At 42.4% G+C, this 22,787-nt stretch overlaps 1 protein-coding gene across 1 annotated transcript in view; it reads right to left on the bottom strand.

Moving 5' to 3' along the window:
* Positions 1-648: 648 nt before the first annotated feature.
* The window catches only part of ric1 (RIC1 homolog, RAB6A GEF complex partner 1), a 39,917-nt gene continuing 17,778 nt past the window's right edge, over positions 649-22,787 (bottom strand). Inside the window, exons 3-27 of the mRNA XM_030434817.1 lie at positions 19,782-19,861; positions 18,225-18,332; positions 16,332-16,477; positions 15,980-16,116; positions 15,019-15,110; positions 13,659-13,747; positions 12,211-12,355; positions 12,048-12,096; positions 11,488-11,667; positions 11,175-11,387; positions 10,692-10,730; positions 10,160-10,270; positions 9,962-10,051; positions 9,667-9,827; positions 8,569-8,707; positions 8,362-8,478; positions 7,801-8,208; positions 7,337-7,648; positions 7,039-7,197; positions 6,570-6,706; positions 6,154-6,434; positions 5,777-5,989; positions 5,515-5,692; positions 5,238-5,426; positions 649-4,817 (exon numbers count right to left, since the gene is read on the bottom strand). Coding sequence (XP_030290677.1) covers positions 4,499-4,817; positions 5,238-5,426; positions 5,515-5,692; positions 5,777-5,989; positions 6,154-6,434; positions 6,570-6,706; positions 7,039-7,197; positions 7,337-7,648; positions 7,801-8,208; positions 8,362-8,478; positions 8,569-8,707; positions 9,667-9,827; positions 9,962-10,051; positions 10,160-10,270; positions 10,692-10,730; positions 11,175-11,387; positions 11,488-11,667; positions 12,048-12,096; positions 12,211-12,355; positions 13,659-13,747; positions 15,019-15,110; positions 15,980-16,116; positions 16,332-16,477; positions 18,225-18,332; positions 19,782-19,861 — 4,092 coding nt within the window. The 3' untranslated portion in view covers positions 649-4,498. The remainder of the gene's footprint in view (positions 4,818-5,237; positions 5,427-5,514; positions 5,693-5,776; positions 5,990-6,153; positions 6,435-6,569; positions 6,707-7,038; positions 7,198-7,336; positions 7,649-7,800; positions 8,209-8,361; positions 8,479-8,568; positions 8,708-9,666; positions 9,828-9,961; positions 10,052-10,159; positions 10,271-10,691; positions 10,731-11,174; positions 11,388-11,487; positions 11,668-12,047; positions 12,097-12,210; positions 12,356-13,658; positions 13,748-15,018; positions 15,111-15,979; positions 16,117-16,331; positions 16,478-18,224; positions 18,333-19,781; positions 19,862-22,787) is intronic.

The raw sequence follows: 22,787 nt of genomic DNA on the forward strand, positions 1-22,787 counted from the left end.
AAATAATGCCGATGCGGATACCTTTACTTAGATAGCTCCTGAACCAATCACCAGCACTGATTAGATTTTGCCCAACAAACATGCTGCATGCCTATTGGCTCGCTGGAGCTGATGTGATTAACTCCATAGATACTGAAATTTGTTATGGAATGACAAAATATTTCATAAAATGTGTCCTGGCAGCCATGAAACTTGATACTCGAAATGTTATTTTAATAACACAATTATGGAAGACTTCAATACCCTTGACTTTCATATTTCAAATTATGATTTTGGGCCATTTTATACAACACTGTACCTTCACCCAGGCCCAACTGTCCCCTTCTGTTCTCACTCATAAATACCAGCCACCAGAACACAGCTGATGTTTTTTTTTCCATCAAGATTCATGAATGAGTCTGACAAATAAATATGTCAACAAACGCCCCCATCTTGCAATGTTAGTGAAAGTGAGAACAAATTCCAGCTCTGCACTAAAAGTTCGTGGGGTCTATTCTGGGCTGAGACCCGAATTCCATACAGACTTTGTGGAAATCTGTTCAGTAGTTTTTGTTTAATCCTGCTGACAAACCAACTGACCAACATATGGACACGGGTGAAAGCATGACCTCTTTGGCGGAGCAGCGGAACTCAATGAAGCAAACGAAACATTTTTAAAAATAATTTATTGGTCTTTATGTACAAGGAAAAAAAAATGAAGTAGAAAACCAAACATGAGTAGAAAAGGCAAATGTACAAGAGAGTATCTTTACACTGCATTGAGGATGTTTGCTGCTCCTGCCTTAGAAATAAAACTTAACTCTTCGTCAGGAAACAGGCAATACTTTTACAACTATACACAGGAGGGAGGAAGGGAGCGCTGACACACCTGACCGACCGACCGACCGACCGACCGACCAACAGATCCTCGCCAACAGAGAAGAAAACCAGAAAACATCTGCAATATTCATTTCCGTAGGAAATTGTCTCGTATGCCGTCAGCATTAGTTTGAAGCATCAATGTTTCTGATGAGAGGGGTGGGGGTACAGGGGTGTGTTTGTTTGTGTGTGTGTGTGAGGCTTTTTTTTTTTTTTTTTCCCTCTCTGCATAATGAGTCAAATGAAGCAACCAGTTAAAACAGAAGGCCTCTGGACGTAAAGTCTTTGGTTCATCGTGTTACCGTTTTCAAGTCAAGTAAAGCGTACAGCGCAGCAGCGTAGTGTAGCTGTAGGCTCGTTCAGAGTGGAGGGTGCGACGGGATTTGTGTTGACGACAGTACATCAGCGACAGCACAACACTGTGCCGCGTAGTCATTTATGCCCTTTTTATGAAGAGTTGAGTGTTCCGGCTATACAGGCAATTCATAAAACAGAAACCTTGAAGTATAATTTTCCAACCACACCCGACTCATCTTGTACACACACCGACGAGGGGAGCGAAAAACTAGAAAATATGATTTGGTCTATCATGAAAAGTCAAAGCAAACAGCTGGGAGAGGGGAGGGAGACACACAACAAAGGAGCAGAGAACATTAAAAATAAAGCTGAGTAACATTTCAATACATTGCACAATATAATACTGACATATCCGTGATGAACCTTTTAGTGCTTGTGCTAGAGAGCCAATACGCGTCTTTGATTAACTTAAAAAGGGGGAGAAAAGTTTGTCGTCAGTCATAAAAAACAAACCGAGCATCGATTCACTAATTACCACTCATATATAATGCCAATAAATAATTGTAATAATGAGGAATAATACAATTAAAACAAATCGCACGCGACAAAAGTCACCAAACACATCAATACATTGTGGTACACGCACTCAGAACCCCACACAGGAGCACACGATAAGCGAGTTCAGGGATGTGATATGAACATTGAACTGGACGAAATATATCAGTCCTTGATCGGATGACAAGGGGGGTCACACAAAACGTCACACAACCACAGCCGAGGAGACGTCTCGTCCTGGCTTTAAAATGATACTGATGCGTCACCGTTAACACTTCTGAGGGAGGAGTCAGATGATGCTCTTTGAACGAGGGGATAGGTACAAAGTCTTCAGAGTAGGATGGCTTTGCTGATGATAGGAAACACATTTTGAATCTATTAAAAAAGGGACAGTTCATCCTCATTTTTTTTTCCACCTGTAGTGCTATTTATCCATCTAGATAGTTTTGGTGTGAGCTGCTGAGATTTGGAGGTACCAGCTGCAGGGGTGTCTGCCTTCTCTTGAATAAAAATGGAACTAGACGGCTTGTGGTGCTCAGAATTCCAACAAAAATATATTTGAAGACCTCAACAGCAAGATCACCCAGAGACTCCCAGGTTAGCAACCGGCTAACTTTGAATAGGGATAAAGTGATTTAATCATGCGGCTCTTCCAGACTTTCCAAATGTTACCAGACTGAATCAATCAAATTTGGGTAGTTAAATAACACATTTGGCGGGAGAAAAAATATATATATCCGTTTTACAGCAACTTTGTTCTCAATGTAAGCTTATGGGAAAAAAAGTCTTTTCTGGGCCCTTGTGCACCATGTGACGTTGTAATGACATTTGGCCACTATGTAAGGTGGCTTCAAAGCCCGGCGCTCTTCCTGAGGGTTTTGGTTATAGTTCAGCTGAGGAGGATGCCATTAATGTTTACATCCTGCACCGTCATGAGCACTCATCCATGAGCAGATGCACACTTCCTTCTGCATGGTGAGAACGTTTTTCCGAGTGCAGCTAGGTAGAAAGAAAACAGTTCCTACACAAAACTGCTCACAACAAGGTCTGTGGGACATCTCGGGCAAAACATCTTTAAAAGTCGATTTCTCCAAAACTCTGCGACTCACAACAAAACAATCTAGATGGATAAGTAGCACTACAAGTAAGAGTCAAGAATATGTACTTTGTGATTTTGGGGTGAACTGTCCCTTTATAAAAAGAAAGGAAAACACACGTGTGTTTAAAAGCTGGATAAAGCATCACATGATTTGGTATTTATAGTTTTGCCCAAACCCTTCGCTGCGCTACCGCCTTAAATCTGCTCACTGATCCGACTCGATGTCTTAAATAAGGGACCATGCTATCCTTCGACATTTGGGTAGTCACGGAGCAATGGAGCATGAAAGATGGATGAACAGAGGTACTGATCAGTGGTTAGAAACTAGTCTGCACTCGCAACAGTGGATTCTTCTCAGAGATCGCTTTCTTAGAAATCTTAAAGTCGTCACTTCTCAAGAATTACATAGAATTCATACCATGAGTTTTTTTGTTTGTTTGTTTTTTACAGGGAGGGACAAACTGTAATTGATAGAAAAATAATGTTATCTTGTACACTGTTACATTATTGAAAAAGGTATCACAAAATATTTTAAAATCATATGAGGTATGAAAGTATGAAACACCTCTCGTGCACACAAACAGACCTGCACACTTACTGACACACTTCAGTGCATCTTGGAAATGGTTCATGACAGGAGCTTTGTTCGACATTTTGCTTGGCGACGTAGCGCGCCGCTGTGATCAAACGCACCCAGGTCTTCTGTCTTTCAACTGATTCTTGCACTGCTTGCATCAAACCAAAGGAAACAATGGAGCTTTTTTTGTCTGGACAGTGAAAAAAAAAAAAAAGAACACACAATTCAAAGTCTCCAGTTTGCACTTGATTGAGTGCCAAAGAAAAGCTAAACACACAAAATATCTGTCTTGGAATAGGAACAAAAAAAGAAACCTGGTGCTTTCCTGTGCTGGTCTACAGCTTCCAAACACCACAACCTGATGGATTAATGCACAAACTGAAATATGTGGCCTTTTGTACAATCTAAGAATCCATCTGCTATTGACGATTTGGGACAACATCAAATGTTCGGGGCTTCCAGTGTAGCCAGCAGAATAGAGATAGATGTAAAAAGGCCAATAAAGGCTAATAAATCCTTGTCAGACGACAGCTGATGGGTTCAGAGATTGCATTTCAGCCAATGCATTTCTCCTCTTTTGCTCTCCACATGGGCTGTTTACCTGCATGCAACCACATCTCGCTCAAATGTGATTGGTCCATACTACTTAGATCACAAATGGAAACCAGAACGCTTCCGCTAACAAAATCTCGTCCCTCACCTACAGATTCTGCCTTCATGTGCAGATATCTGTTTATAGAGATTCACTTTTATCTAACAGCACATTTTGGTGAAATGAGGCTGTTTAGAATCAGACTGAACCCTGTCTCTGGTTGTGCTGCCATGTCTTTGTGCCAGTCGGGCTCGTCTGTCACTCAGTATCCACAGGGCTTCTAGTCGACACAACTGGCTAATCTGAAGAGTGGATAATACTGACTGAAGTAAGAACTTGCAGGAGAGGTACTTTCTGTGCATACACACATACACAGGCACACACACACGCACACAGAGGCGTGCACACACACAGACACACACACACATACACACACACAAAAAGTCTATTTCAAGCCACTGCTGCTGCTGCTGCCTCCTCTCTCTCCCTCCAGGTTAGAGCCCAGAGGAGGCTCCTGGCTTCAGGACAAGGTGCAGTCGTAGGCTCCCTCCTCCTCTAACTGCTCCTCTGTCTGTTCAGGTGGACAGTCCTCAGAGGGGGGACGGGAAAATCCTCCTGCAGGTTCAAGGGAGGGCAGAGCTAGGCCCAGTGGAGCCGCTACTCCTCTACTGTCCTCTGCCCGAGGCAATGCAGCGCCTCCCAGCCCTTCGGAGGCACCGAGCTTGGAGCTCTGGCTGGAGGGCTGGAAGGCCTCAGGCTGCACTTGCTCGCCTGCAGCTGAATCCATCAGCAGCTGCAGCTGCGGCTGGATCAGGTTGAGAAATGGTTTGTATCCCAGGCTGGAAAAAAGATGAGAGACGGAGGAGAGAAAGAGGTTAGCATGACATATAATTTAATTTTTCTAATTAAAGTATTTGAGGAGTTTATAGTGAAAGCTCAGCCAGTTCATACAATTCAAATCAAGTATATTCTGGTTTTTAAAAGGTAACGTATGTTATACTGTTGATCACCCTTTTCTGTACTTCCCGTAATAACAACCTAACCTTGTTCTTCATCAGCTACATTTCTCATCAGGTTCAGAGGTATGTGAGGCCCCTGATTTGGGCTAAAAGTGCTTGATGGAACAATTCAAGTTTTGGATTTCAGCTTGAGGACACAATGTGCATGGTTCTTGCAAAATGTGAAATGGAAATCGTTCTTAAATGATCGAAAGCCAATTAACAAGCAGGAGCAGTAAAATATCTGTACAGGTCACCCACCTGTCAGTGGAGGCCCATGCGTCAACAGCCAATAAGCCGCTTCGTACACTCTGCACAGTTTCTTGAGGCACCTCTGGACTGTCCAGGAAGCTGATCACCTGCTTGATGACGTTGGCGTCCCGCAGGATCAAACCGATCACTACACACCACTCTAGACAGCCTGCCTCCATGAACACATGAAGGAGATACCTGAAGGGTACAGAGACCACAGCTGTTAAATACCGGCCTTGGTTTGACATCAACTGCAGTGGAATCATGGAAGTAGGATGTATCTCACCTGAGCTGCACCTGCGACTTGTGTGGGCCTTTGTTGGCCAGCTCCATGGAGATGTGCTCCAACTCGGCCTGGCTCAGGCTCAGGGTGGAGGAGTTCTCGTCGACCATCGTCCAATCACCGTCCACCACTGAGCTGGTCTCCGTCAAGTCTGTGGCCGAGCCGACACTGTACTCTTCCACTAAAGGGGTCAGAAATGACAGAATGTTAAAGCAGGAAGAGAAGACCGTAGTAGAATATGTTAATGGTGTAATAAGCTTATTACCTTTGTTGGTGAGCAGAGAGAGGAATGCATCATGTGTCTGTGGTGAGTGTTGGTTGGAGTGAGCAGACGAGGCCGTGTCCATGTCTTTGCCGCCCTGCCCGAGCCTGTCCAGCCAGGCATGGTTGTTGAGAGCGGCCTGAGGGGGCACTGTGTCCATGTCGCTGTTCAACAGACTGTCAGCTGACTGCGACTTCAAGAGCCGTGTACTCAGCACTGTGCATAACAACAGGAAACATTTTTTTTTGCATGAAATACTGGAGTAGCACGGAAGCTGAGAAGGTCCAGAGTTGCAATTATCACATTTTTTAATACTGTTATTTCGAGGTCATGAGATCTGCTTCACTACCCCATCACCTCAAGATAACTGAGCCACTCACCTGTGCGACACCGTCCATTCTTCAGGGGCGAGCTGAGGCTTCCCACGGGGATCACAGGGAAGGGCCAGAGAAAATCCTTATGTAGTCTCTTCAATGCCAAAACAAAATCATCGACGCGGGCCACGCGGTTCCGTTCGCGACACAACCAGCCGATGAGTTCGAAGCCCAGCTGCGCGGAAAAGCATCCCAGGTCGCGGAGGCGTACCTGCTCCAGGAGGTGGCGGGCGTGACGCCAGAGCATCATGTCGATATACATGTTCTCTGCACACTCCACATCCCGACTGAGGGGAGGAAGGAGAGATAGAGAAAGTGGAAACATTTGAACAAAAAATAATACCAGAACTCACAATCAAAGTTACTGCACGCGCGCGCATGTGTGTGTGTGTGTGTGTGTGTGTGTGTGTTCGTGTGCATACCCTTTAACTGAGGGTCCAGAGGGCATACTGAAGGTTTTCTGCAGGTTGAACTTGCCCGTAGTGATGGAGTCTGCAGACTGCGACAAACTGATGCTGCGATTTCTGAAGAACTCAAACCCCCCTGTTGAGCTGGGTTCCTAGAGACAGAGACATACAATTCATTTTTGCATATTGACAGTTTAATATTTGTGGTCGCAAAGCGTGATGAACTGCCGAAAATTACTCAACAAAATAAGTCGCCAACTTGTGCGGTATTTCTGTTAGTTGTCTCTTTATGACAAACTGTTCTGAAATGTAATTTAGATAGATAGACAGATAGACAGATAGACAGATAGACAGATAGATAGATAGATAGATAGATAGATAACTTTTCCTTGACTGATATCTATAGGCAGCGCTGAAGAAAAGTGGCAAGCAAAAATAAAGAAAGAAATAAAAACATGTGTTGAAATCATCTTAAACTCTTCACCTGAGTGGTGGGTGTTGGGGGCGGAGTCTCCATCTCCCCGGACCCGATGGCTTTGAGGAATCGGATCATGTGCCGACAGAGGTCCCACTTGCCCTGCTCGAGCGCTGTGTTGAAGAGCAGAGTGGCGTGCTGTCTGCTCACTGCTGGAACCTCCATATTCTTTACAGGGTGGATTAAGCAGAAGGAGAGACGGAAGGAATCCGAGTGAGCGTTTTGTGATGTCATGATGCCCTAAACAGATTTAGTTAGGTACGCACAGGTTTCTACATTTATGCTGATAATCTCAGTCTGTCACTACCTGCAATATAATCAGGTAGGAGGCTGCTGTGTCCAGGTCTTGGGCCATGAGACACTCCTCAAACAGATCTTTGGGGTTTCCCACGGCGGCGAACAGATAGTTCCACAGGGCGTACTCTGTCTTCCTGGCACAGTGGACGATGGTCTGCAGGAAGAGGGGGAACTCTGTGATGAACTTGGCCACGGTGGGCAGCAGAGGGTCGGGAATGGGCTCCCGGGATGTCGCCTCTTCTTCCAGCACAACATGCACCATCAGCTCCATGACGTGAGGGAAGTAGGGGAGGGAGGCACATGACTGAGCCAGCATCAAAGCCTGCGGGAAGAGTGGAAAGAAGATTTAGGTATTTTTATGAGTTTGCAAACAACCAGAGGCCTCACGATATAATTCAGACTCAAGTTTCTGTTTATTTATCACCAGCACTCCTTTACTTAAGCTGGCATGATGAGACAGGAGCCTTCACAAACCTGTTCGCCCAAGTTTCGAACCAGCAGCTGCCTCAGGATGTGATGGAGGTAGATCTGGGAGGTCCTCTCCACGGTGCAGTAGGGGAACAGCGCCTCCAGTGGTTCAGAGGATCCCTGCAGCCCGTCATAGAGCACCGTCTCATTGGTCGCCCCCAGTACCAGGGCGTCCTCAAACAGCACGGCCAGAGGGTAGATGTTGATGTGGAAGGGCAGCATGATGCGTCTGGAGAGGAAGGAGTGGGGCTTGCGGTGGTCTCGTGGAAACAGCGGCAGCCAGACTTTCATGCCTGCCTCGCCGCAGCACAGCCACAGGGCCTCCAGCAGGTGGCGCTTCTTCCTGTTGGAGCGACAGGTGGTCCAAACATTCTCCACACACTGGGCCAGCACTACTGGAGGACAAAATGGTAGCTAGGGGAGAGAGAGAGTTACAGGGATTTATTCATAAAAATGTAACGCACAACATAAACTTAACATGCTGCATTGGTTATTCAAGAACGGTAGACTCACTTTAAGAATGTAACTGTTATTTTATTTCAAGTTTTGGTTGATGTTCGGACTTACTAGCTTCTTGTTGTTGGCAGGCGTCTCCTTCTCTCGTACCTGGGGCCCCGAGCGGTCCCTCTGCAACATGATCAACTGGCCAGCCAGATTCAACATGATGCTCTCTGCCATGCACGCCTGAGATGGACACAAACAGAAAACATGAATGCAAATGCTGCTATAGAGACTGTACAGTTCAGTGTGTTGTTGTTGTTGTGTTCCTGTTACCTGCTGTGGGGCTTTCAATGTGATGCCAGTCTCTGTGCGCACTGAGGTGAGTGTGACAGAGACCACGAGGGCAGGGTGAGGGATATAGCGAGACATCGACACCTCCTGCAACAACTCCACGCTGGCTGTTGGGTTTGGACTGGAAGATAAAGTAGAGATAAACGTACTGTAGGTCAGAATCATGACTTTCAGGTAAAAGGTCATGCACAGAAAATTAATGAATAGAAAACAAAGACAAAACTTGGAGGACTTGTCCTAAAAAGCTTTTAGTATCAGAGGCAGAACTTTTAATATTCTGAAATGCTGGCGCAGTTCCCGGATTAAATTAACTCGATGTAAATTTAATCAGGAAAGTCACTGAAAAACAAGAAGGGTCACTAAAATACTGAAGTAATCTGGACTACATTTAAGGTCCTGAGGCTGTTCTAACACTCTTCATTAAAACCAACATGTAGTTTGTGACAGACATAAAGCTGAGGCCCAGTTCTGTCATGTGATGGGTTTAAGGGTAGTAGCTTCTACTCAAAGCCTCTTTTCCCAAGGGAAAATGTGGCTGACTAACTCTATTACCTAACACTATTATGACTACTGGTGCCAAGGACTTCCCATTTTGCTGGAGTGTGTGAAAGGTAAAAACAATACAGGGTTTGAACAGCTTTTTAATAGTAAAATTCAAGCACTCTTCAAGCATTTTTCAAGGGTACCTTAATTAACAATTACCAGACTCTTGAAGCCTTTGTCATCACATCAAAATTGTTACTATTAATGCTATTTCAAAACGTTTATAGAACTCCTCTGAACCCACAGCAATTAATGTTCTTTGTCACTTGGTTAATTTACCAGCTGTTCATATCAACTTCCATCAAATGTTTTTGATGACATTTATTTGGATCTTACAAATTCCAATGCCAGAAGACATACAAAAAATATGATGACGGGAGCATTTCATTACATATTTACGTTTTTGGTTTGCAAGGGTAAGTTGTGTACATGAAACACCATATTGTGTTTAAAAAACATGAGATTACTGTCAAATATGTGATAGTGAGTGTTATGAAAATCTGAAGTAAAGGCTGGAGGTGCAACTTGGGAGCCCACCTATCATTCCTCCTCTCTATACTGTAGAGGCAGATGGAGCAGTCGGCTCTGAACAGGATGACCATGTCTCTGAAGACGTTGAGCAGCAGAGTGTCTGAGTGCAGCTTGGTGACAGATGCAAAGGCGTTGTCCAGGTTGGTTGAGCGTTGATAAAGCCTCAACTGATATCAAACAGAGGGAGAGAACAGAGGGAAATGTTGTTATGAGACTGACACAAATAGAATCAAGCGGAATTAAACAGAAATAGTGGGATAAATGAGAGACATTAGTGAAGTTCCTGGTGCTTCAGCCCCACCTGCTCTTGCTGGTCTATGAAATTATAACAGGCCACCACCACAAAGTCGTTCCACCAAGCCAAACCTCCCGTCACTGTCATGTTCTGCTCCTGGAGGGAAGGAAAATGAAAAACACTTTCCAGTCACCAGTCCTTGTGCTGAAGTCATTTACAGTGTTACACTTTCATATTCATCTTTCAGTTTACAACATCACATACCTGAGTGATATTTCCAAACAGCTTCCATTTCCTTGTGAATAAGGAGTAGTGTGCAAAGCCCCGTCTCCCTGCTACAGCCATGCACTGGCCTGCTGTGTCTATGGCTGCAAACTGTCAATACACACACATCATCATCATCAGGCAAACAATATAATATCATATATTGACACAGAATACAAACACAAACACAAAGCTAAAGGCAGTTTTAATGACATTTCTATTGACACACTTAAGGTCAAGTATATTTGTAAAGTCATCCATCGTAAGAATGGGATGGGAGCTGAATTAGTGCTTTGTAAACTCATCCACATCACAGATTCTAGTGTCTGAGCACACACGTGGATGATAAGGGTAAAACAATCTGCTGGTGGAGCAGAAGCCTCTGTGTCCCACACATGACATCACATTCAAACCAGAAAATTCAGAAGTTTAACACTAATAAGGGAATATAAAGGTTGATTTAATTTCTGTGACTAAAAAATGCTATTATACTTGACCAGATGGAAAAAATGACAAACATTCCCAGACTTACCCGTATAGGCCAGTTGCTCTCTAGGTATGTGCTGTGAATCTAGAGCGATTACAAAAATACAGTGAGAAATACAAGATCATCATTTACACTTAATATCCACTTAACTATATACACACATAGGCAAATATCAAGAGACTTGTTGAATAAGGCTCCCTGGTGATATGGCCATTAACACTATCAACTACATCTTTGAATCTGTCAGCATCAACATGAGGTTTAAGGTAGTTCATACAGCTCCAGCTCCATCTCATACAGGAGGTTTACAGGCACAAAATAAAGAACATTGGCAGATCAACTAATAATGAAATTATTTGTTGCAGTCCTTTAAGCATCTGTTGCTGATTCTACAAGGATGTCCTGATGCTGCAAGACTGTTTGTGCCACATGGACAACATTTTGAACATGTGACTACCAAAAACTACTTGCAAACTTCAGCATTACATAAATCACACCTAACCAGGTGTGATGACTGTGCATCCTTACCTGGACCACGTGCCAGTGCTTGTGTCCCAGTAAAGTGCTGAGTCCCTGAGAGAGAGAGGAGTCGGGGTTCGGGGGGTGGTGCAGTGGGCTGCCGTCGCGCAGGTGTAAGTGTGTGTGCGGGTGTGCGTCAGAGTTGCTGTTGACCTGCGTGGTGTCACCGCAGGTCAGGTAGAGGCGGTCTTCACCGTGGAGCAACACCTGCTCCTGGTTACTCTGTGCAGTGGAGAGAGGAGCAAACAGAGCATAAAATGATTAGTCTTTTGGTGTGTGTGCAAATGTGTGTATTCACAAAAGTGACTTGGTTTTATCTCACCGTGCAGGGGTTGACTGTGAGGGCACTCTTGATGAAGTGGAACTGTAATATTCCAGCCTGCAGGGAGGAGTGGGGTGGTGGGACCATCTCCTCCTCTTCCTGCTGCTGCTCCTCCTGCTGCTTTCTCCTCTCCTGTTTGTTCGGGAGCACCCACAGGTGGTAGCCCTCTGCTCCCCAGCTCTGGAAAAGGCCAGTCGGTCAGTATAATGGGTCCAAAAATACATTTTACATGTAACAGGGTGAAGAAATTATTTAAATATGCACGCTTAAACACACCATGAAAAATGAAAAATCTCCTGACAGAATTAACAAACTACACAGCCTGTGTGTTTCCTAGACCATAAATAACATGGTTAAGTAGGCACTGAATCTGAACATAAACACAACACCTTGGTTTTTAACTACACCAAATGTCGTTTTCTGTTTCTAATTATTTCAATTACTTTCATGCTCTCTGTAACCCTTCAATATGCTTTCCAAATGAAGAGCCTTATTTCCGTATACTATCTTTTTGGGGTAAAAATGTAGACTGTGACACAAAATTGGATAAACTAACTCACCATAGAGCTGATTTTAATAGGCTCCTTCTTGGTACCATCAGAACGATACCTGAGGGGAGGACACAAAATACAAACATATTAAAAAAAACACAAAAAATAATATGATTTTCCATTAAATGAAGCGTGTGTGAGTGCATTTCTATTTTTATGTGTGTACACCTACGCAAAGTCCTCTCCCAGAGTGCAGATGAGGTGAGCTCCAAAGACACTCCACAGCGATAGGCCACCACACTCCCACGTAACCATGGCAACACTGTAGTCAGGTGACCAGCAGATCAGCTTGACTGGGCCCGTCTTGTTATAGATGTCTGACCAGGCAAAGAAAGTTATTCAGAAGAGTGTAGTTATGGTTGCTTTTGCAAATGGTACGGTCGAGGTATTCTAATTATTGAGGAATTTTCTCATATTTTACACTGAACCACATTATATTATACTCTTTTTTTTAAATCAGTCATTTTAGTGTAACGGATAAATCATGACACACTATATTTTTGACTATTTCCTTCTTTATTGATGCAGTGAGCTCTTAAAGGTTTAGTCTTTGATTTCAAACTTAATCAGGAGCAAAAGCTCTGAAGGAAACTAAATGAGCAAATCGTTTTGACATGCGGTCATTACCCTTCATCCTCCTGCATGCAACTAACAAAAGAACTGCTTTTTCACATGAATCAAGGTTTTTCTAGGGCATGACTTAATGAAAAATACAATCTGATTCACACAGGATTTATTTTTGAACTGAGAAATAAGGTAAAAGTAATTACCAAGATCATCCCTTTTGAGTACAGCACTTTTTTTTTTGTCTTTTTAAATACTAAGGACGAACATCGTGTGAGACAAAATATTCCTCTCTATTGCCTCAGTGTGTTTGAGACTATGTGCCAGGTGTCCTAATAATAGTAGTAACATCTTCACTGCACAGACAACAGAGAAAAATTGGTTTCTGCAGGGTTGAATTTAGTATTTTTAATATCAAACTGAATGGAATAACATCCCTGTTTCACAATCATTCTTGCCAAAGTATATAGGTACGATGGAAAACCAGCAGGGACGATTTATCACATTTTTTCTTACATTCCAGCTGATCGAACCATTAAACATTCTTCGAAAATCATCACCGTGAAACTATGAGACAATGTGCCTCCTATAACAACTTTAGTTTGCAGTGGTGATAGTACTTGCTATAGGTCTGATGGTGCTGATTGAAACGCCACAGAAAGGATTGAAGAGTCAATAAACTCCTGCAACAATCCCATTTTTAGTTTAAAGGTGGCTTAAATCAGATCAATTAACATTTTATAACAAATATTAGTTCCTATTGCTGTAAAATGGAAAATATTTTAGTTTTTTCTAAATTCAATTCAAGACTATTTCATTTATTAAGGACATTTCTGATGGATTCTTAGAGTGGTGAGGGGCCCAGATAGCAGTTCCCCCACTAGGTGGAGCTGTGGTGTTAGGAGAGATTAAAGGACTCTGACTAAAACAGATGTGAACTGAGGGAAAGACAGTATGTGCACCCAAGAGAGGGACAGCTGAAGGAATGCAAGTTATCTCAACGAGGAATTTGTGCAGGGATACGACACAATGAGATGGTGAGCATGTGGGTGATACCTGGGTAGTGTTTTGGGGTGAGCTCCAGTTTGTGGGAGAGCTGCATGGATCCTGTCGTGGTGTCGATCATGTAGACCAAAACCGAGCCGCTGGAATGAAAACAAATGCACTTTAACAGCCAAGTATGAGGTGTGTAGAAGCACAAATCTATCTGAGTAAGTGATCTGCGGTTGTAATTTTGGACAAACAGCTCAGAGCTACACTTTTGTGCTTTGAACTTCTATGTATGCATGACTTTGCAAGTGACTGCACATTCAGTCACACGCGCGCGCACACACACACACACACACACACACACACACACACACACACACAAATCAACAACACAATCAAGGTTATTATTTGTGTTCTGTGTGTGATTTCAATTGATTAATCACAGAGGCTTAAATCGATTTTTCCTTCAGTACTGACATTTCATTTAACATTTTAATTTTGCTGTGATTACTTTATAAATAAATGTTCAAAAGCCTCCGATGGAGATGTATAACAATGTCACACAACACTGCGTTTTCTCCTCCAACAGCGGGACAGTTTTAGGCTCCACTTTCTCTTATTGTCTGCAAAGGACTGTTTGAGCAACACTTACTCAAATCTACTACAAGGAACTCATTGTTTTGTTGTTTTCTGGTGGTCTCGTAGGAAAAATGATGACAACGGTGAAACAAAATTGGTTTCAGTGCTGTAACATACCACCAGATGACAGCGCAGCTTCTTTCTTCAGAATGTAAGATTCCTCAAAACAAAATGTTTAATTCTATGACCCTGAAGTTAGCATCCGACACAGTGACAGGTATTCAGAATGGCTATAATAGTTGTACAGAAATAATTATTCTTCTTGCTGATGGTCTTGTTTACTTACATAGGTTATAAAAAGGCAAGCTGAGACCGTTTCATAACCAGTTTAAAGTTCCTAAAGAGCAATAACATTGTGTGTTCAGTTCAACGAGCTACATAACATAGAATAGCTTGTAGAAAAAAAATTAAGAAGTAGAGTTTGGAACAACGAGGAAGAGAAATTCCAGCCAACTTCCTTGCACAAGCACACACTAGGTAGCTCTCCGTAAACACAAACTGACAGATTCTCACACTGGACACACACAAACCACACATGGACAACAATCAATCTCTAACACACCGATGCAAACAAACACACACCCAAGTTTTCTTCCCATCACTGTGTTGTAAAGACACGGGTGGGCAGAGAGAGAGAGAGAAAGAGAGAGACAGAGACAGAGAGAGAGAGAGAGAGAGAGGGAGAGGGAGAGGGAGAGGAGAGAGAGAGAGAGAGAGAGAGAGAGAGAGAGAGAGAGAGAGACAGACAGAGACACAGAGATTCTCTCTCTCCGTTGTGGGCGCCTACCTGGCACAGCCAAAGGCCATCAGTCTGTATTTGTTGTTGACAGCCACGCAGGTGCCATCAGTCACGTCTGCTGCCCAGACGCCCTGCAGCTGCTGCACGCACACACAAAAGAGTAACCTTTATCAATCACAAATAACTGAATGTTATGCATGATTGTGTATGAAATCATGAGAGTGCTGTTTAACTGCTGTTTCTTTAAAACACATCATTTATATTCAACATTTAAAAGACACCTTATCAGCAGACTGCTTGGTCACGATTTCAATTAAAAATCTTATATCTAGAGACATTCATATATTGATGATGACCTCAACACCCACTTTCCAATTTCAAGAACGCAATTTTTCGCCAAGATTTTAGAACAACTCGTTAATGATGAGCTCATCTCGCCCATTTGGATGTGAAAACAGATCTTTTACCGATGCAGTCATTATAACTCTTGTTTAAATCCTGCCAAGTTCAGTAATAGCTGCAAACCATGTATTGAATCAGTTCATCATGATTTTTTTATATAAAAATAAATGATGGTAATATTGTGTAGATAATGCATCAACTCTTAAAGTCATTACTGCTTCTTTACATTCTCACTTAATCACAGTAGGTGGCAGTTATGCACCATAAATACTGGTTGCCACCCACCATAGAACTGACAAAAGAATTTATCAATTATATTAAAACAATTTCAGTGCAATTATTGTTTTTGTATGCTTTTGCACAATTTTGTTGACAAAGTATCTCTTCAATCTCCTACACTTGTCTAGGAGACTGCAGATCATTTGCCAGAAAACACACAATAACCAAAGTTAAAGGTGAACTTGTCCGAGCTATTTTTTGAGAATTTCTATGGATGAGCAAATATTTGTATCATTAATTCTTCAGGCCAAAATAATCATGTAGTGACAATCTGATACTGTGACAGCCTTAATCTGGGTTTGGATTTGGTCTGTGAGTATATCCTTACATCTGCAGTGATGGTGTTGCCGAGTGGTGTGATAAAGCCCAGGCGTCCATCACTCAGTACCACAGCAAAGCCGTCCAGGGTCACACAATACTCCATACAACGGATATACACTCCTTCCAGGTCCAGGGAGGGACCACCTATGCACACACATACAGAGGCTGAAGTATTCTATGCAACAAAAAGACTGGATCTGGAGCTGAAGTTACAGCAAACATGGGAGAACATTTGTAGTTTTATGAGTGATTGTTCTTCTAAAAGAGAGAGTCCAACTTTATATTTAAAACTTATTTCCCAACATTAGGAGGTGACTGGAAACTTCTGTTAACACAACTAGGATCAAGTCTTCTCTAACCTCGAGCCGACTGCAGGTCTAGAGAGAAGGGGATTGTACTGAGGCAGATGGCCTTGCGTCCGTTGCTGCCTAACCCGTCCCAGTGCAGCACGTGGAGGTAGCCGTCTGCGGTGCACACCAATAAGTCCTCCTGGAGGGACTGCAGACTGGTGGGAAAGAAGCAGAAATGCAGAAATGAGCACTGAGGTTCAAAAGAAAAAGGATTAAAAATGTGGAGGAGGTAGTAAAAGAATACAGGCAGGGGTGGTAGGTAGGAAGGTTAGGAAGGGTGGGAACGAGATAACAAACGGCAGAGTGTTTGAAAAAACAGTGGACCAGTCATCATCCAGCTGTGCCCTCCGAGTCAAACTTTTACTGGCCAGCTGTGATGAGGCCACATAGCTGCCCGTGCCAACTCTCACTGTCTTCTAATACACAAAGGAACAAACAACAGTGTGTTTGTTTGTGTGTGAAGCGCTAAATTGTCTTCGGTGAGTATGAGCGATAGCACGCTGGGACAACCAAGAGGAGAAAAGCAGTAGTCGGAAAGAGAGAAATAACAGGAAGTGAAGCGCAGAGGACTTTGGCTGTGGAGGAGGTGAAGTCTTCTACTGTAGTTGCACAGCAGGAGACACCCACTCATCTCCTGCACAATCAAGCTGCGCCTGCAAAATGCCAACAGAGCGCTCTCATTCAGATGACTACCCCACAATCTCCACCGAGCCGAGACAGCGGAGGGAGATGTGACGGATACACACAAGGACATGAAAGACGGAGACAATATAAACACCAGATAAACAAAAAATTTGAACAAAAAGAAAGTCGGGCAGAAGACTGGCGGAGTGATGGTTCTTATCACTCAGGAAACAAAGACGTCAAGTTGGATGTGAGGGTGTGGGGGAGATAACAGGGAAGGTGAACATGTTGTTTGAGCTATAAAATGCCAAGAAATAGTTAAGAAGGTCGGTCAGTGTTCCCAAAGCCAAAGATGACGTCCTCAATTATGTTGTTTTGTCCACAACCCAAAGATATTTAGTTTGCTGACATAGAGAAGGAGAGTCTAAAATCTGAGTTTGAACTTGGAAAACCACAAACAAAACTCAAATCGATCATTCAATTATCAAAATAGTTGAAGACAAATTTAGGAGTCGATGACTAATTGATTATTCGAGGAATCGTTGCTGCTCTATAATAAACGCTGGCTTTTATCCAACAGACTCCCGTGTGGGGTCAGGAATTATAAACAGGCAAAATGCATCGTCAGCATCTGAGCACGGTCTCAATACTGACCCCAAAATGCATGAGGCGGATTTGAATGCTCCAGGCAACACTGAAGCCAACACTGAATTCAAAAATGTTCCTTCTGTCATCCCTTCCTTTCATCAATCATCACTAAACCCTTCCACCCACCTCTATTCATCTGTCCATCACTCGTCCCTCTCAGAACCCTCCTCCATCTCTGCAGATTCATGTATTTCTCTGAGCAGGCCTCTCTGTTTACAACTGACAAGAGTGGAGGAGCTCAGCTTCTCGTCACACCTCAGCCATCTATTACTGCCAATGCTGACTTTCCATGAGAGGAAGAAGAGACAGCTCAAACTATGAGTCGGTCAATGTCTTAAAAGCAGTATAAATCAGGGGTCAGTGTATGCAAATTCAGAGGCAAATTGTCAGTGTGTAATAAAGACTTTACATTAGTTTTTTGAAATGAGAAGAAACTTTCTGTGCGTGAAAATGTACAGTGGTGAAAGACAACATAAAAAACATAAAACCAGCATAAGTGTGCCTCTGCCTGGTATGTGTAAAAAGTGAGATGCTATCTGCACGAGGAAGAGGCAGACAGGCAGACACAACTGAGTGAAACATAAAGAGACATAGACAAAGAGATTAAAGTACAATAAGACTTCATCCTACCTGGTGATGGGGGCCTCCAGATCCACAGGCTTCTTCATCTCTAAAGACAGAGCAGGGGCACATTGCTCCTCCTTATAACCCGGCGTCACTTTCAAACGAGTGCTTCCTCTGTGCAAACACAAAAACACATTAACACAAATACAGATATTAGTTTCACTAATGTGTTATCCAACATGTTTAACTCAGGGCTGAAAAGGAGCACTGGATAGGCCCCAACTTGTCCAGACCTCTGCTGGTATGCTGTGAAGAATGTGGAACACAAATCTACACACACACACACACACAAGAACACAAGACACAATGCCTTACAAGCAGCACACACACACGAGCACACACACACGAGCACACACACACACACACACACACACACACACACACACACACACACAATACATGGAGTATACAAAGCACAGAAACAGAAGGATTAGAGAAAGAAGAGAGAAAAACATGCGACACCCCTGTGTGCATACTTTAGTGTGCTTTTGGAAGAGGGCTCTTTGGAAAGCCTCACAGTCCCATAGTTTTGGAATGAGATGTTAACTCATCGCATATAGCTGTTATGTTGGGGCGTCCACAGACTTTTGACCATACAGTGAACCCGTCACAGTGAAAATTCTGTGGTGGATAAAACTTCACTACCTGCATCCAACCTGTGTGTAACCACTGCTTATTATTTCTTGCATATTTGGTTATGAGCAAAGAAAACATTGCATAAGAGGATTAAAGTGCAGAGCTCTCTTATATTCCTACTAGTATTGCTTGCCAGATGCACTGACAGACAGCTGCTGGCGACTTGCTAACGAGACTCAGCCAGTTTCAGGCCTTAATGCTCTTCTTTAAAGATGACCAGCAGTAAGCAAACAATTCCAAAAGAGAAAAAAGCATGTGTAGCTAACAGCTTGTCGAGACAACTCACAACCTGAACATCTCCAGCCTCCTCCTAGAAAAAGTACAATGGAATGCGCTCTCAAGTTGGAGTTTCTACTTGTAAACTTGGGGCAAACCCATCTACCAGACTTCATTAGTCTGATGTCACACAATAATGGCAGCACCGAAGGGAAGGGGGTCAGGATGTGTCTGTAAGCTACAGTATTTGTATATAGATCAGTTCCAAGTATAAAAAGTTTAGATTATACTGTATATGCAAGGAGGCTGAACTGCTCAGAGTTCAAATCTGTGTACACTTGCCAAAGGAACATCAGTTTGTCACTGTCAGCCATGTTTTTTGTTTACTGTTATGCACCTGGAACACTTCGGGATCGAAGTGGGAAATTCCAACCCCACACTTAGTAGAAATACTGTGCTGAAACACTTCTGCTACATTCCAGTCTAAGTATTTCTACTAATCAATTCAAACTGGACATAAATAGCATTTTGCATATGCAATAATGTTTTCACAGGAGATACGAGCTCACTGAAGATTAATATAACATGCAAAATAATGACGGTCAAATGGCTCTTTAATGCATTAATGATCCCTGCAACAGCTTGGCCCCTTTTGTTTCCATTCCCTGTGTCTGTTTCGATGCTGTGTGAGAGATTGTGTGCTTTACTCACCTTGGATAGACAGGCTCATAGAGGTACTTGTCATCTCCTCCACCCAGCACATCAAACAAGAGGATGTAGCCTTTGGCAGTCTGACAAAAGAGAGGATAGGATTGTCATTACAAATACATATATAAAACTGCTCAGCGACTATCTTGTGAGGGGTGTGTCAGACACTGAGAACATAAATAACCCAAAAATGCGTTTGAGAGAAAACGCAGAGAAGGCTGTAAAAATGGATGAGGGTGCAAATTTAAAAGTCAGATTTCTTTTCATTATTTAAATTTCATCACAAATTTGCAATGTCACTCAATGGCAGCATTGAGGCAGCAGGGGAACGCAATAATCAGAGGACAGGAGGGAAGAAAGTGGTTTATCACTTGACAAAGAAACATCATCTGTTGCCATGACGGGGGACGGGGAGTGAGCTTATTGGCTTCAAATTGAGGCTGCATCAGACTGAAAATGCCACTTAAATATGCACTTTCACATAAAATTGTTGGCCAACTCGACCAAATTCATACTTAGATGTAGCTCTAAGATACTGATGCCATTACATTAGTCGCTGATAATCCCATTGCATCATCAATCCCCTGCATCGATAATGCAGTTTGAATAAAGCTGCAGTTCCAGATCCATGGGTCGGAGCTAAGGTCACTGTGATTCAATGATACTGGCAGATAGATTCATACAGTATCATGTACAAAGTGTATCCTAGTTAAAATAGGATCTTCTAATCATGTGGGACTCTCAAGAAAAACAAATTCCACACCTATATTGTGTAATGTAGATGTGTCTATCTCATGTATTTCAAGTTACATTTTCACCAACATCTCCTAGGTATGAACTATATATGGATGATACTTGCAACACAACTACTGTTATAGATAGAAAGATATTTGTATACAGAGAGGAAATGATGCTTGAAGTTCTCTGCACTGCCCAAACCTAAACAGACTGAGCTGCAAGTTGATCATCTAAAAAAACCCTGAATTTTCATTAGCTTTTTATTTTAGTTGCAATTTACACTGCATTTATACAAGTCTTCTAATCTTATCGTTGTTTACTGAAATCGGCTCATTTATTATATACGCCGATCTAAACTGTTGCTCTTAGTGACAATGGTGCCCAAAAACAAAATTATCAGCATCTTAAAACACACTTGCTCCAGAGTCAGTTCTGTGGAGAAGTTCACAGTATCTATGATCTTAAAACATTATTATATATAATTGTGTGCGAGTAGAATATTCCAACAGTGCCTTTTTCCACAACCACACTGACAGACACACACACCGACACACACACACACACCGACACAAAGCGCCGTCAGGGAAACTGCTGAAATTGAGCCGGCAGACTGAAACAAGACACGAAAGCTGATCTGAACTCCACTGTCAGCAGTAAGGTTGATAAAAAGACAGCTACAGAACCCCCTGGAACCAAAGTGAGTTCACTGCACAAACCACCATTCTACTTCTACTACTCTACTACACCATTTTACTCATTTGTGCTACACTGTACAGCCATGGTTTGCTAATAGATGGTTGCAGCGCACTGAAGTAACCCTTGACTTTTCTAGTGTGGCGAAAGTGTTGTTAGTCCCTGGCCAGCACATTACCATAGCAATGAGACGACACAAACTAGAGCGAATGTAAAGCCAGCAGTGACATGAAGCTCGACTCGAAAATAAAGCAAGGACAGAGCCAAACTGAGGGCTGCTAAATCCATTAACAGCCTTGGAGCTCCACAAAGCTGCTGATGGCAAAAAAAACTACAAAAAGTCCAAACTTTCATCAAACAGCAGTCTAAATGGCCTTTAAAATATCCTTTAAATACTGAACATCTTTATGTGAAAACAAACCCTTTGAATCTGTTCGAATCTTATTAATGACAACAAAAGTCACTGTAACTGTGGCAAGATTATTTTCTCGTTAACTGATTATTTGTTTGGTGTATAAAATGTCAAAAAATAAAAATAATGTTTCCATGTTTCCAAAAGGCCATAACAACATCCTCAAATGTTGACCCAGAGACATTTACTTTACTGTCATAGAGAAAAAGAAACCTGAAAATATAGAAAAAAAAGCTGCCAAAAAGCTGCCAAAAAGCCTTTTGATCCTTCAAATACTACACATCTCTATGTTACTGTTCAAATATTTGTTGAAGCAGAGTGATGACAGGGGCAACATCATATACTGTAAGAGCCAACCATCAACCATTCAAACACAGATGTGGTGAGCTGAATCAGAGAGCTAACTGTTTGAAGTTGTCATACGTTTCAGTGTTTTTCACCATCTTCAAAACAACATTACTGACTTCAGTCACAGTCTGTAACACATGAATGTGACAAAAAACACTGATTAAAAACCATCATTGAGGAGTTTAATTTCATGTATAAGTGAGATTAGAGGGCTTAGATGAGATACAATGTTAAAACAGCCACTTCATCATATTCTTGTTAGTACCAAATATAGCTAAAGATGAGGACGCAGTCTCATTACAATAACCTAGTTAGTTATTATAGACTAACACGCCGTCCACATATGAATACAATTGAGCAGTCAAAGAGCGGGCACCGTCACCGCAGCTGCACATTTCTGTGTATTTGCTATTGAAACAACAGGAAATGTTTGAAAGGCATTGAAAAAGATACAGTGTGACATTTAAGTGAGTACAAATAGGAGACAACCATGTCTGTGTTCTCACTTCACTCAAGGGCTGAATGTCTAAAACAATATTTTGCACTGGGGAATGTTTATCTCCATGGTTTAATTGCAATGGTGGAGGAAATTGTCAGATCATTTACTTAGATAAGTAAAGATACAGCAACGTAAAACTACCTGCATTCAATGTTCCACTTCGGTAAATGTACAGATGCATTTTCAGCTAAATCTAGAGTATTACAAGTAAAACTAGTTTTCCGAAAATATTCCGGGTTAATGATATTTTGTGATATAGCATTCTAATGTATGAGCCGCTTTTTAACGTTGTAGCTGGTTGGGGTGGAGCTAATTTGAA

The sequence above is a fragment of the Sparus aurata genome, chromosome 12 (genome assembly GCF_900880675.1).
Source record: "Sparus aurata chromosome 12, fSpaAur1.1, whole genome shotgun sequence".
Lineage (NCBI taxonomy): Eukaryota > Metazoa > Chordata > Actinopteri > Spariformes > Sparidae > Sparus > Sparus aurata.